Here is a 14,791-nt window from a genome sequence, read left to right on the forward strand (position 1 = left end):
TTGTCATATTGGAACAAGAAACTGAACAACTGTAAAACACAGGATTCTGCTGATGTTTGAGTTTCAGAATGGTCATACAATATATTAATGTCTTGTCATCATTTTCAGTACTTGTGAAGAATGAAAATATTCTGCATTCTGAATACGATGAAATAGAATAAAAGTGAATGCCAATGTTTTATACAAATATTGTTTTAATGTGTTTTATGGTTCCTCTCTTGAACTGTTTTCTATAGTTCTTAATGCATGCAGGATGTCACTACATACTAAAGATATTAGTGCTATAAGCAATTACATTGATTTCGTATCTAAATTCTACAAAATCTGTGCTTCTGTTATCTTCATGTCTCTAAGTACGTGTTGAAAAGTCTCGTTATAATTTTTGATTCTGGAGGATATTTATGAACACTGGACAGATTTCTAGGAAACTCCTCTGGGATCCTTTCTTAGTGCAGGAAAACTTTCTTTTTGTAGTAACACTTTCTTTTTGACTGGTGTTGTCATGTCTCTCACCAGAACTTTCTGGCCTAGTATTTCAGTGTTTTACACACAACTCTCTCGTTAACTAATTAACAGCATGGTTCTATCCTCACCAGCATGATTAGATGTTCTGCACAATTTCTATTCCATAACATTGTTGATTGTTGAGGGGATGCTGGAATAATTATTGATATATTCAATAAATGTACATTATGTAAAGATATACAGGCAACTGTGTGCTTTTTTTAACCTTTGTTTATTTAATGAAAGGCATGCTTGGAGGCTGGGGCTATCAACTTGCTAGCCAAGCTGACTGCTCGATCAGAAGGAGATCTAAAACTGAATGGAATCTGGGGACTTATGGTAGGTTCAAACATTCACTGTAGATCACCGTGTCTTATCAAACACTCACTGTAGATCACCGTGTTTTATCAAACATTCACTGTAGATCACTGTTTTATCAAACATTCACTGTAGATCACCGTGTTTTATCAAACATTCACTGTAGATCACCGTGTTTTATCAAACATTCACTGTAGATCACTGTGTTTTATCAAACATTCACTGTAGATCACCGTGTTTTATCAAACATTCACTGTAGATCACTGTGTTTTATCAAACATTCACTGTAGATCACCGTGTTTTATCAAACATTCACTGTAGATCACTGTTTTATCAAACATTCACTGTAGATCACCGTGTTTTATCAAACATTCACTGTAGATCACCGTGTTTTATCAAACATTCACTGTAGATCACCGTGTTTTATCAAACATTCACTGTAGATCACTGTGTTTTATCAAACATTCACTGTAGATCATCCTGTTTTATCAAACATTCACTGTAGATCACCGTGTTTTATCAAACATTCACTGTAGATCACCGTGTTTTATCAAACATTCACTGTAGATCACTGTTTTATCAAACATTCACTGTAGATCACCGTGTTTTATCAAACATTCACTGTAGATCACCGTGTTTTATCAAACATTCACTGTAGATCACCGTGTTTTATCAAACATTCACTGTAGATCACCCTGTTTTATCAAACATTCACTGTAGATCACTGTGTTTTATCAAACATTCACTGTAGATCACCGTGTTTTATCAAACATTCACTGTAGATCACCGTGTTTTATCAAACATTCACTGTAGATCACTGTGTTTTATCAAACATTCACTGTAGATCACCGTGTTTTATCAAACATTCACTGTAGATCACCGTGTTTTATCAAACATTCACTGTAGATCACTGTGTTTTATCAAACATTCACTGTAGATCACTGTGTTTTATCAAACATTGAATGTAGATCACTGTTTTATCAAACATTCACTGTAGATCACCGTGTTTTATCAAACATTCACTGTAGATCACCGTGTTTTATCAAACATTCACTGTAGATCACTGTGTTTTAGAGATTTCTTTCTTTTCCATGGTATAGTTTGAAAGCCAAACTAAAAATTCTGATGTTGATGAAGAGTGAAAAGTGTGCTGTCATGTTGATGTTAATCACAGGTGTTAATTTTGTCTTTGTGACCTTCACTCACAGAACATGGCTTTCCAGGCAGACCTGTCTGTGAAGATTCATATAGTGGATACTATCGGAACAGAGCAGCTCTTCCGACTTCTATCCGATCCAGATCCGGGGGTCCTGATGAAAACACTGGGTCTGATACGCAACTTACTGGCAGGAAGAACGGTAAGATCCAGAACACTTGTTCATTCACCTTAGCCATCGGCTCATGTGATAAAGATATCTTCATCGCCTGTCCTTATTGATGCCTGCTATAAACTGTTCACATACATGCACCTACCATGTTTGGCATAAATGTTCTTGTAGAGATCATGGTAATTTTTTTATTGGTACTAGCAATGTACTTTTCTTGGCAACCATAGACTTGAGGAACAGCCATTATACTTCTGTTTGGTATTTGTGATTCAAATTTAAAAACTCTAAACAACTTGCTTCAGTTTGACTTAAATTAGAATACAGGTGACTCGAGATGGCTCGAACTTCAATCTCTCGAAGTTCTCGGTCTCTTGAAGTGAAATCATGGTCCCAATTTTTTTCTCTATATAACAAAGCAAATTTACTATCGATCTCTCGAAGTTCTCGATCTCTCGAATTGAAGTTGGGTCCCGTAAAACACATTTCATTGTTAATCTCTCAAAGTGGTGGTAGTGTACACCCACCGTTAAGCAAGCGTGTAATAACTTCTGCTTGGGCCTTACCTGGATTTTGTTGAATGCCGGAGGGGTAATTCGGTGTTTACATATGGTAGTTGAAACATCGCCCGTGCTTCTTTGTGGAAGTGACCCACTTGAGTACAGGTAACTCTCGAATTATTGCCACTCAATTTATCGCCATTTTTGTTTTAACGCCGCATTTTTCTAGGAACATTTTTCCTGTTACTTAAAACTCTTGTTAAAACGCCAAATTTGCTATCGCCATTTGCCACAGTGTTTTCATTACAAAAGTCTATTTCAATGTGTTCATTATCTCGATAAACCGCCATGTGTGCACGTGGTCAGTGAAGCAGTAACTTGGTCATTATCGATCTCCAGCGTACACCTGGACAGAAGGATCCCAGTAATTGCTGTATTGAATAAACAAGAAAATTACTCGAGATAAACTGTAGTCAAGTTGTTTATACATCATAGAAACACATTTCAATTTAGCTATGGCTTCGCCACGAAAGAGGGTCCTGTTAAATTTCGATGAGAAAAAGCAAATCATTACGTACCAAGGACATCATCCAAAATGTACCCATCAGGATATTGCAAATCATTTTTCTGTTTCATGGGAAAAGTCTATAAAAAGGACAGTGGGCGACATCTTAGCAGCAAAGGATGCAATTCTTGCCGACCCTGACCCAATCTCTGAATGCTTGCCTGCTAGGAAACGGCACCGCAGTGCACTTAATACTGACTTAGAAAAGGCGTTGTTTATGTGGTTTACGCAAGTCGGGACAAAAGACATTCCTGTTACCGGGGATATGATAAATGAAAAGGGAAAACAGTATGGTGCAGAGCTAGGAATATCCAATTTCAAATATTCTGAAGGGTGGCTAACTCGTTTCAAACAACGTCATGGAATTTCTTCCAGAATTATAAGCAGTGAAAGTGCTGAAATTCATGCGAGTTTGATTACTGATGGCCGGAAAGAGGCAATAGAAGTAATGAAAAATTATGATTTGAAAGATATTTATGATATAGACGAGACAGGATTGTTTTACCGAATGTTACCCGATCGCTCACTTGCATAAGTATTGTAAATAGAGGAAATATAACTCTTACATATAAAAGAACGATAACTCTAATTCTTCAAGATGGCAGTAATTCAATTCATCGCCAAATTTGTTATAATACCATAATTTCATAAGAACAAAAGGTGGCGGTTTATCGAGAGTTGACTGTATATAATTGGCTAATTGGTCAGTTTACACCTTGCATTGGGGTTTGGTGATGATTAAAATTATATATAATCCGACTATGAATAAAATCTATAATTTGTTTTGACTTGACAATGAAAGAATAAGTTTTATACCTGATTTAGAGATCTACAGACTGTTAAATTTCTTGAGTTGGTTCTTTGGGTAAAGTTCGTTAGAATTTTTGTTTTGGGTAAAGCGACATAACACTGTGCTGTTTAGTTTGCGATAGTAAAGCGTCATCGGAACTTGGTTTTGTATGCCTATCTAAGCATGATTAAAGAACAAATAAATACATAAACTTTGAAATGTTTTTATTATAAATGCAAAATAAGGTTTTTATACGCCCGTCTTAAGACGGGGCGTATTATGGTATGGCGTTCATGCCGTCCGTCTGTTAGCTTTTTCGTGTCTGACCCGTAACTTAAATACTACAAGGCCTAGAATCATCAAACTTTGTCTGTAGATACATCTTGGGTAGAAGGTGTGTCGCACATTAAAACCAGGTCACTGTGACTTTTCATTAAGAAGATATCCGTCTGTCCGTCCGTCTGTTAGCTTTTTCGTGTCCGACCCGTAACTTAAATACTACAAGGCCTAGAATCATCAAACTTTGTCTGTAGATACATCTTGGGTAGAAGGTGTGTCGCACATTAAAACCAGGTCACTGTGACTTTTCATTAAGAAGATATGGCCATATATGGCAAAAACTTGTCCGGCTCATAACTTGAAAACTATTAGACCTAGAATCACCAAAATTGGTCAACTAATGCATCTTAGGTAGAAGGTGTCGCATCCTACTTTAAGGTCACTGTGACATTTAATTAAGTTGATATATAAAAAAAATGTTTTAATGGGTACAATCTATACTGTTAACAATATGTGACGGGCGTATCATGTGCCGTGGCGGTGCACTTTATTTATTTTGATATCAAAGTACCTGACAAATTTGAAGGAAAACATGTCAAAACGATATCATAAAATGATTTTCTTGGTATACATATCCAGTTATTGTAAAATCTGAACCATACCGGCGGACCTTCAATTTCCGAATATCGATCTATCGAACTCTCGATTTCTCGAAGTTTTATCAAGGTCCCTTGAACTTCGAATTATCGAGAGTCACCTGTATATGAGAGGAATATAATTTTTTACAAGAAAACTTTTAGTATTTACTGTGAATTGAAACATGTTCAAGTGAACTCAAACTACACACAAAGTCAAGGGCATTAATATGCTATATTTGCTTTCTCTGAAATCAAATATTACTCAGCTTGTTCACCTCTAATGGTTTTTTCCCCTCCAGGATATTGATCATTTGATGAAGGTCTATGGAAGTCAAATAATGCAAGCTGTAGTGTTTATCCTAGAAGGAGATCATGTGGTGGAGATAAAAGAACAGGTAGAGTAAAGCTACATATATATTGTACTTATAATGTCACCATCTGTGTGTAATGATGTTTATATCATAGACAGTCCCTATGTAATATAATGTCATCATCTGTTTGTAATGTGTAATGATGTTTATATCATAGACAGTCCCTATGTAATATAATGTCATCATCTGTATGTAATGATGTTTATATCATAGACAGTCCCTATGTAATATAATGTCATCATCTGTTTGTATTAGAAATGGTGAAATGCTTAATGGTATTTGTTTAGTTGACAGACCCTGTGTATATTAACTAATGCTGTTTGATTGGTTGGCAACCCTATGTATATTAACTATATTAACTAATGCTATTTAATTGGTTGACAGACCCTGTTTATATTAACTAATGATATTTGATTGGTTGACAGACCCTGTGTATACAATGTATTACCTAATGATATTTGATTGGTTGACAGACCCTGTGTATATTAATAAATAAAAAATGATATTTGATTGGTTATCAGACCCTGTGTATATTAACTATGATATTTGATTGGTTGACAGACCCTGTGTATATTAACTAATGTGGCAGATGGAGAGGAAGCGAAGGATTACATCATGGGAAATGAAGACGTCCTCAAGAAACTCAAGACTTATATGGCAAGTAGTGATTATTCAATGTTAATTATACTACTACTAAAGAGAATGGTCATTGGATGAAGAAATACTATTTTAATTAATGCCTCAAATTTCATATCATTTATGGGCAATTGAAATAGAATTGAAGATAAAGACTTTAGCCACATATCTACAATACTTGAGGAAGATGTAACATTTCTTATGATTGGTCCAGACAGGACATAAAGATGCTCACCACAGCATTCTATAAACACAACTTTTGAATTACAGGTGCATACCAATGTGAAGTTACAGGTAGCCGCCACATCGTGTATATCTAATCTAGTGTGGAATGAACAGGAAGGTGAGTGTCGGTTTATCACTGCTCCACAAACATTACTGGAATACAAAGATAGATAAGCACACATTATTGTCCCGTTCTGAATTCCATTATCTGTTCAGTTGTACTTATTTGCTTCATGAAAGATGTAGATTCTTGCCAAAATGCTTAACTGATTGTCAAAATACTATTAGCTATAGTGTATTATTGAACTGTAAAGACAAATATACTATGATAGGAATTGCCAAATTTATCAAGTTAGTTCTGTCCACATTCTTATGATATTACCTTCCTGTTGTGTTTCGTTCATTGTGTTCAACATTGTTGTTGATTTTACCTTTTTTATACTATTATGCTCCATGTGGAGCCTTTGGTGAAATAAAAAAAATTCACGAGTTCAAGGTTTCGTGAATTTATAATTTTGATTCATAATGGTTAAACAAGAAATTTTAAAGATGTGATAATGGCAATTAGCTGCAAATAAGGGTATCTCTAAATATCTTAAAATTTGAAGTTCAATAACAATGACAATAAAAAGATTTTCAGAATAACCAAAATTTAAGATAAACATTGTGCCCTTCTACTTTATATTTGTGATAAGTATGAACTTGTGCTTGGTTAACTGGATGAAAACAATATATTGCCAGTGCAACTGATCATAAACTTGCTCAATACATGGATTTTTCGATAGGAGCAATATAAATTCAACTGATATTTTGAAGAAAAAAAAAGAAATGTAGAATAATAAGACCATGTGGTTGAGGATTTATTTGAATTTCAATACAATTCTCTGTACCTTGGCTTTTTGACGGTATAATAAAGAGTTAAACAGTCTTCTGTCTTTGCTTCAGGGGCATACAACAGGCAAGCAAAACTTCGAGATCTCGGAATTCAGAAGCTCTTACAACAACTCCTCAGTGCAAACGATGTTCTGTTGTTTGATAAGTAAGCAATATATATGGCAAAACGTGCATGAATTGAAAAGTATTCAATTTGCAGACAAAATTGACATTATAGATATAAATATTTTAGATGAATTTGATTAGTCAGTTACTTGAATGGCTTGATTCATTACAGAGTGAAAACAGCACTGCAACAGTTTACATGATGGACGAGAAAATGTGGATTATGAGTATGAGAAAATATGGGTTATCGGTGGATAGTGATGGGAAGACAAAAGTTCTCCAACTGTGATCATAAAAGAAAAATGCTTTCCCTTTGTACAGAAAATCAGAACAATGGTGGATTGTTTTTCTTGAATTTTAATGAAATTAAGAAAACGGACTTGATTTCATTGTGCCATTGGACAAACACATCAAACAAAGATTGTGCACTGCATTATATAGTAGACTTGCTGCTTGGAGAAATGAAAGTTAAAAATTAGAAATATGTAAAGTTTTGCAGCTGTATCGATGAAGTGCATAAGAAATTTTCCATGTCTGGATGTGTACTCTGATCTCATAATGTATTGTGATAATGTATGGTGGAATGGAATGGTGAGAAGGCTGACTGAAGGTGGCCGGTAGGGATGCTCTGAAACTATGAAGTTACAGGGGATAAGATTGCATAATGTGATCGACCTGGCAGTTGCCATCAAGTTATTTGCTATGTAAATGTAATATTTGTACTTAAACATGTCATTGGTAAATAAAGTTTTAACCACATGATCATTTGGTTTATTAAAATATCACACTTTTCAGACTTAAAAGTTGAATAGGGAAAGCTTGGATGACAATACTTGATGTGTAACTTCGAAGGTAGGAAAGTTTTTGACGGAAAACAAAAAAACTGTTTCTGTGTATTCTGCTTCTATCCCACATAGAACCACCATTTCAGTATAGATTTGTTCCTGGGAAAATTCTCCAAATGTTGATATAATGTGACAATTCGTCATTGATAATGGTGCTTACTTTTGAATTTTCCCTTGTGCTGACTTTTGTGCGCATTTTTCGTGCATATGTCAAAGTCACATGATTTGTCACTGTGGTAAAGTATACTGGTGCTTTTTATTTCAGGGGGGGGGGGGGGGGGGGGGGGGCTTAAGGTTAAATTGATAGGTTGTTGACAAAGAAAGGATATCACCAACATCATCAGGCAATAGTTAATGAAAACGCAGAACTTGTATTTATATTGTTTTTATTTATTTTGTACTTTTAATATAAAATGTCAAATCACATCAAATCAACAATGGATATAAACAATACATAAAAACAATACATAATGAATATAGTTCATACATCTTTGGACAATTTGTATTCTTGGTGATAAATGAAAGATAACGAACAGTGATCTCTCTTATAACTCTTATAATTAATACAAAATAGAGAGTTGGATATTACAGAGGTGGGAACAGGTGCCTAGTAGGAGTAAGCATCCCCTGTTGACCGGTCACACCCACGTCAAAATCACTGCCAAGAATGGCATAACCATTGGTGTAAAACACGTTAGACAGCATTTGACTCTTTGACGGGTTGTATTGGAGCTAGATCGTTATAATGACTAGCACTTCCGAGGTGCTGAATTTAAATGAGACTGCTGAAACCCCGGTAACATCCACTTGTTTGTCAGCAGCCTGCCTCGATTAAATATAAGCCTTTTCACTTTTTTCCTACATGGTCCCAAATTCACATTAGATAACACTTCGAATCCACTGCACCTCACTAGGCAGTTCAAAAGTGGCCAACCATGAGTTTGATCGCGTGTCCAAACATTCTATAGAATTTTTCAGAGTGCCTTTGCTGTTGAGAGCTATTCCACCAATTAAAAACAGCTTTTGTCCTGAAAATTTCAAAGGCGTTAAAATTAAGAATCAAGTATGTTAAGGAATGATGGAGTCAAATATGCTAATGAATGATAAAATTGTGTTTTACATTCACATTGAAACAACACATTAAGATATAACTGCATGCATGGATATGTAGTGATTAATTGTGGATAATTATATGTTCAAAATCTCAGCAATAGTAGTAAAGTCTAAATTACTCACCTGAAACAAAATAAGCTGCGCTGTGGCGTGCTCTGTCCAAACAAGTGCGCAACCACCAGGAGTCATTCTGCGCATCATAGATATCAACATCCTCTACGTCTAAAACACGTGACGTGTTAGAATCCACGGCCAAACCACCGCTCAGGTACAGGGTGCCTCCAACACAAGTCATGTTGGCATGGCAACGACCAAAACGTAGACGACCTCTTGCAGTCCATCTACAACAAAACGTAAGTTATCGTAATCGAAATAGGTATATAAAAACGTGACGTTTTGTACGAATGAATGTAAACCAAAACCGTTGCTGGATATCTAGACAAAGCACCTGTTTTTTAATGAGTGGAAGACTTCGACACTATCAAGGATCGGAGGCATTCCAGATAAAGTGTTTCCAAATCCTCCTGACACAAAAATCTTCCCATCAAGCTCTGCGGCACTAGCCCCAGCACGTGCTGTTGTCATAGACTTTACGAACTGCCACCGATTTGTTACTGGATCATAACACTCAACTGACCGGAGCACCCTAAAAGGACGAAATTAAACGGTATGGCAAAACTAAAAAACATAATATTGTAATACATTGACCTACATCAACGTCTACCAGGGCTCGTACCTTGTCAATTCAAGGGTTTGGGGAATGACTTCAGTATAACAACGTCTCCATATGAATGAAAGATTCTCAAGAGGGACGTTAAATCAATCAATCATTGATATAACAATTTCCCTTAATTCATGGTTAGCAATGTGATTGAAAACAGACACCTGCGTTATGGGTCAGAATTACCCTTAATAACGCAGCAGATTTTACTAACAAGGGCAATTAAACAATGAGATTTATTTACAATTATTGAAAGAAAATTGTAACAATAGCAAAGTACTAACTTACAATAGGTGAATAAGTCCGAATCTACACACACAAAATAGTGAATTCCAAAATCCAAATTCCTAAAAATTACTTGTCTAACCAGAGCTTTTTCTATCATAAAAATCCACAGTGTATTTATAATAAAAATGAATTTTCAAGTACAATCTTGAAAGAAAATTATGCAACCATTGCGTCATCTTTCTACTAAAGAAGTCGTACACAACAAGATATAGAACAAATCCAGGTCAAGGGTGTCAAATGAGTGCAAGTAGTACAAAACACCTGCAAATATATACAAATAGTATGACCTAACCTTATCTGGGTATGGCACGCCAAATTCACAAAAATGAGCTAAACATAATTTCACAGTTGATAAACTAGGTTTATCGACTGTAAACTAACCGTACACTATAGTTAACGACGTTAATCTATATTTCACATCTGTAAATCATAGTTAACAGATAATCTATGTTTCACAAGCGTAAACTATAATTAACAATGAAAACAATCATTAGCGATTGCAAAACATAGTTTATCTGATAAATACGGTTTCACGATTGTAAACTACGGTTTACAAGTCTAAACTATTATTAAGTTTATCTGATAAATATAGTATCACAATTTGTGAAACTAGGATTAACAATTGTGAACTATAGTTAACGAATGTAAATTATAGTTTACAAATGTGAATCTGTATTTATCAGCAAAATGCAAGGCGAAGATAACGAACAGTGATCAATCTCATAACTCCTACAAGCAATACAAAATAGATAGTTGGGCAAACACGGACCCCTGGACACACCAGAGGTGGGATCAGGTGCCTAGGAGGAGTAAGCATCCCCTGTTGACCGGTCACACCCGCCGTGAGCCCCATATCCTGATCAGGTAAACGGAGTTATCCGCAGTCAAATCAGTGTGCCAAGAAAGGCTTAACAATCGGTATGAAATCTATTTTTAACGTTTATTTAAAGACAGATAAACTTGGATTAGCATTTGTAAACTATAGTTTTACGGATGAAAACTATAGTTAACGAATCGTTAACTATAGTTTACAGGTCGTTTATCAATTGTGAAACTATGTTTAGCTCATTTTTGTGAATTTAGCGTGCCATATCTGGGTTAATAACCACAAGGACAATAGAGAATCAACTGCAATGTAGTATCTAACGATTGCCAACCCCAGACTACCGCTTCACCGGCAATGATGACGTGTCCATATGAGTGAACAATTCTCGAAAGGGACGTTAAACAATATACAACCAACCAATCAATACATCTGAAAGACTGGCTGAATATCGAATGATCACACTATAAATTTCCGGAATATTACAGTATATTGTCCACTGCTATACTTTGTCCTAATTTGTTAAATGTTATACACACTGCTGGATAAAACTACCTGTTGTTTCTCCCCACTCCACCAATGACATAGATACATCCATCGAGAACGCACAAAGTATGGTACATCCGGGCAGTTTTCATTGGCGTCAAACTCCGCCAGCCATTTCTTGGACTATAGACCCACACATCCCTTTGTGGAAGTTCAAACTGATGGTGGAACCCTCCTACAGTGAAATAACATACATGTATATTCAGATATCTGTCAATTTACGCGAGTGATAGTATACATGTACCATATAAGTTATTTGCTCTGTTTGGTACAACATTTAAAGCTCACCTATCACATACAACTTTCCTTCCAGTACTGTCATGGAATGAGGTTCAATTCCTTCTGATATCGATGATTGATCGATAGTGTTGTGTTCGTTTGCACGATCCTTGACTATTGAAAAAAATATTTACATGCTTTATAAAAGTGTCTGTCTATATATATTGTACAGTATTCCTTCATTAAAATATTAACGTTTGATTTCACCTCGTTACAAGAAAACCCAACACAAGTCTTAGTTTGCTTACTAGTGTTCGCACTTCCTATGTGTTGCTCTCTTGCTCTCTGTATTTGTTTTGGTGAGGATTGGGGTTCCGTGGATATTTCATTTCCTGTTACACGTTTTGTGCAGTTCTCGTCATTCTCAATACTTCCAAATGAAATATCCAGTAGGTCGGTATGTGAAGCATTGTACTACAAACAACAAAGGCAACCCATGATAGTAAGCATTGTACTACAAACAACAAAGGCAACCCATGATAGTAAGCATTGTAGTACACACAACAAAGGCAACCCATGATAGTAAGCATTGTAGTACACACAACAAAGGCAACCCATGATAGTAAGCATTGTACTATAAACAACAAAGGCAACCCATGATAGTAAGCATTGTACTACAAACAACAAAGGCAACCCATGATAGTAAGCATTGTAGTACACACAACAAAGGCAACCCATGATAGTAAGCATTGTACTACAAACAACAAAGGCAACCCATGATAGTAAGCATTGTAGTACAAACAACAAAGGCAACCCATGATAGTCAGCATTGTACTACAAACAACAAAGGCAATCCATGATAGTAAGCATTGTACTACAAACAACAAAGGCAACCCATGATAGTAAGCATTGTACTACAAACAACAAAGGCAAACCATGATAGTAACCATTGTACTACAAACAACAAAGGCAACCCATGATAGTAAGCATTGTACTACAAACAACAAAGGCAACCCATGATAGTAAGCATTGTAGTACAAACAACAAAGGCAACCCATGATAGTAAGCATTGTAGTACAAACAACAAAGGCAATCCATGATAGTAAGCATTGTACTACAAACAACAAAGGCAACCCATGATAGTAAGCATTGGGGTGACAATTCTAGTACGGAGTATCTAGTTATAAAAATACTGTAATTACGTCATAGACAGCGATATTTACGACATCGATTTCATTTTTGGAAATGTATGAGGGTATGAACTGTGATATTTTACGGCGGCACACTTCATAGCGCTTCATGAAAAGTATGCCGTCGTGAAAAGTCGCAGATCATATCCAAAAGTATTTTCAAAACTTGATTATATATTAAACAAAATTGAATATGTATTGCACTTACATTGATATAGTTGTTGTACGTGTCATCAGGAAAAGAACGACACCTTGGATTTGGTACACCCAGTTCTAGGGGGTCGTGCATATTCAATGCTAATGCAGTTCTAATCCTACGAAAGCAAAAACCATTAATTATAGGGCATTGAAAATTTGTATAAAGCTCCATGTAACTGCGATCTACGTAAATCATAGTAAAAAACCCGGAGTAATTGAAGAATTACCAATTGGCCTTGTGGATCATGTCTAGGCACCTTTCGTTGGATCTAAGAAGGCAGTTTTTATTGATACAGTCAAACAACTCTAGCTGCGTCATTAATGGAAAACGAACACATTTCATGACTCTTTCCAAAACCTGTGAGCGTTGACTGGATCCCCTGTATATCCACTGCATTGCTGCACGGAGGACGTCCGCCTCTGTCGCTGTGTTTAACCCATCATGTGACAGGATTATACACAGGGTTTCAGCATCCAGATCTAGAAAGGATTCACACTGAGAAATCGCTAGAAATCTCTCCGAGATGAACCTTAGTATGGAGTCAATAAAACCGGTCTCCATTTTTTCCCTACTTTCAACGAGCAACAAGATTAAATCCTCATCCGGGAGGAAAGCTATTTCCCGGACACATCTTTGTCTTATTTCTGGAACTTCAAAATGCCGCGAGATTTTCATCAAATCTAACATCATTGGTGTCGCCATTTCCAATTGTCCCGTATAAACAAAGTCCACAAATGATTTTAAGGACCTCATGGACACCCCTCGAATGTGGACATCTGCCATCAATTTGGAATTTGGATGACTGTTCTCGTTAAATATGGATGCAAAGTACGGACTGACGGAGCATAACATAAATCGATGGGCAAAAAGGACTTCATTTCCTACGAAGAATCTTACGTCACAGACCCGAGAGTTTTCGTAACATTTTCTAACATATGATCCAAGCTTGGTCCAGTGCATCATCTGGTCAAGTGGTACGTTTTGCATTCCTTTTTGATGACTCCGAATCTCGTCTGGAGGTGACTGAAAGACGTCATTTTCCATCTGGATCCCATCATCAATGGTGAATAAAGGGGAAGAGTGAGTAGAGTCTTTAACCGAAGTGTGCTCATCAAAAGTCTCCAAAGATGATTTACTTTTGACTGTGCCAGTGAGCTCTTCGTCTGCAGATACATACAAGGAAGTCGACGAAGATTGATCTAGTCCATCACATAGCAGACTGGCCTCATCTGGAACAAACGGTACGTAATTACTTTTAATTAAACAAAACAACCCATGCACCGAATTTATGCCCGCTTTAAGGTACATTGCAAACACTACAATATATGATTGTGTGGATGCTGCGGACAACAAAACGTAATTAAAAGCAAGAAGAAATTACAGGTATATATTGATAACCCAAAATAAAAATGAAAAGGATTATAATACATGTAACTGTCTTACCTGTAATAGCAGTCCCAGGGAAAGAAATGTCCAAACTGTCATTCAGTTCTGCTGGTCTATCCTCTGTTGTCCTACTTTGGTGTCCTACCAGTGTAACGTCAACAGAAGAAGCAGTGGAAGACAGGTCATCTTCAATAGTGTCTGGGGGTGAAGGATGCTGGACATGTTCCACTACGGTGTTAAATGCATTCGGAAATCTCTTCTTACACCGTGTAGGTACAAATGAACTGGACTTGGAGACGGAATTTAAAGAA

The 14,791-nt window shown here is 36.3% G+C and overlaps 2 protein-coding genes across 8 annotated transcripts in view; one reads left to right on the forward strand and one right to left on the reverse strand.

Annotated features, from left to right (window-relative positions):
* Nucleotides 1–7,912, forward strand: part of LOC125678433 (armadillo repeat-containing protein 8-like) — a 28,862-nt gene extending 20,950 nt beyond the window's left edge. For 4 of the 5 annotated variants that reach the window (XM_048916879.2, XM_048916881.2, XM_048916880.2 and 1 more), the window contains 7 exons: nucleotides 751–843; nucleotides 2,031–2,180; nucleotides 5,219–5,314; nucleotides 5,852–5,947; nucleotides 6,197–6,269; nucleotides 7,097–7,190; nucleotides 7,323–7,912. In XM_048916879.2, the coding sequence (XP_048772836.1) occupies nucleotides 751–843; nucleotides 2,031–2,180; nucleotides 5,219–5,314; nucleotides 5,852–5,947; nucleotides 6,197–6,269; nucleotides 7,097–7,190; nucleotides 7,323–7,353 (633 nt within the window). In that variant the 3' untranslated portion in view covers nucleotides 7,354–7,912. The other variant, XM_048916882.2, reaches the window with a different exon arrangement.
* Nucleotides 7,913–8,364: 452 nt separating this feature from the next.
* LOC125678445 (alpha-scruin-like) lies at nucleotides 8,365–11,592 on the reverse strand. 3 transcript variants are annotated; one of them, XM_048916915.2, is made up of 4 exons: nucleotides 11,496–11,592; nucleotides 9,557–9,754; nucleotides 9,232–9,449; nucleotides 8,365–9,023 (listed from the first exon to the last, which is right to left on the reverse strand). In XM_048916915.2, exons 1-4 carry the CDS (start codon nucleotides 11,576–11,578, stop codon nucleotides 8,875–8,877), a joined length of 648 nt encoding a protein of 215 aa, XP_048772872.1. In that variant the 5' UTR covers nucleotides 11,579–11,592; the 3' UTR covers nucleotides 8,365–8,874. The 3 variants fall into 3 exon arrangements, with proteins under 3 accessions (XP_048772872.1, XP_048772873.1, XP_048772871.2); XM_048916916.2 differs by lacking the exon at nucleotides 11,496–11,592 and adding an exon at nucleotides 10,118–10,274; XM_048916914.2 differs by lacking the exon at nucleotides 11,496–11,592 and adding an exon at nucleotides 10,114–10,267.
* Nucleotides 11,593–14,791: the final 3,199 nt, after the last annotated feature.

This window comes from Ostrea edulis, chromosome 2 (genome assembly GCF_947568905.1).
Source record: "Ostrea edulis chromosome 2, xbOstEdul1.1, whole genome shotgun sequence".
In the NCBI taxonomy this organism is placed as follows: Eukaryota; Metazoa; Mollusca; class Bivalvia; order Ostreida; family Ostreidae; genus Ostrea; species Ostrea edulis.

Excerpts from the sequence above, each read along its gene's own strand:
- LOC125678445 (XM_048916914.2), bottom strand. The coding sequence starts at position 10,214 with ATGATAGAAAAAGCTCTGGTTAGACAAGTAATTTTTAGGAATTTGGAT. Across the intron at positions 9,755-10,113 it reads GACTTATTCACCTATTGTAA|GGTGCTCCGGTCAGTTGAGT; the intron begins GTTAGTACTTTG and ends TCGTCCTTTTAG. Across the intron at positions 9,450-9,556 it reads TTCCACTCATTAAAAAACAG|ATGGACTGCAAGAGGTCGTC; the intron begins GTGCTTTGTCTA and ends GTTTTGTTGTAG.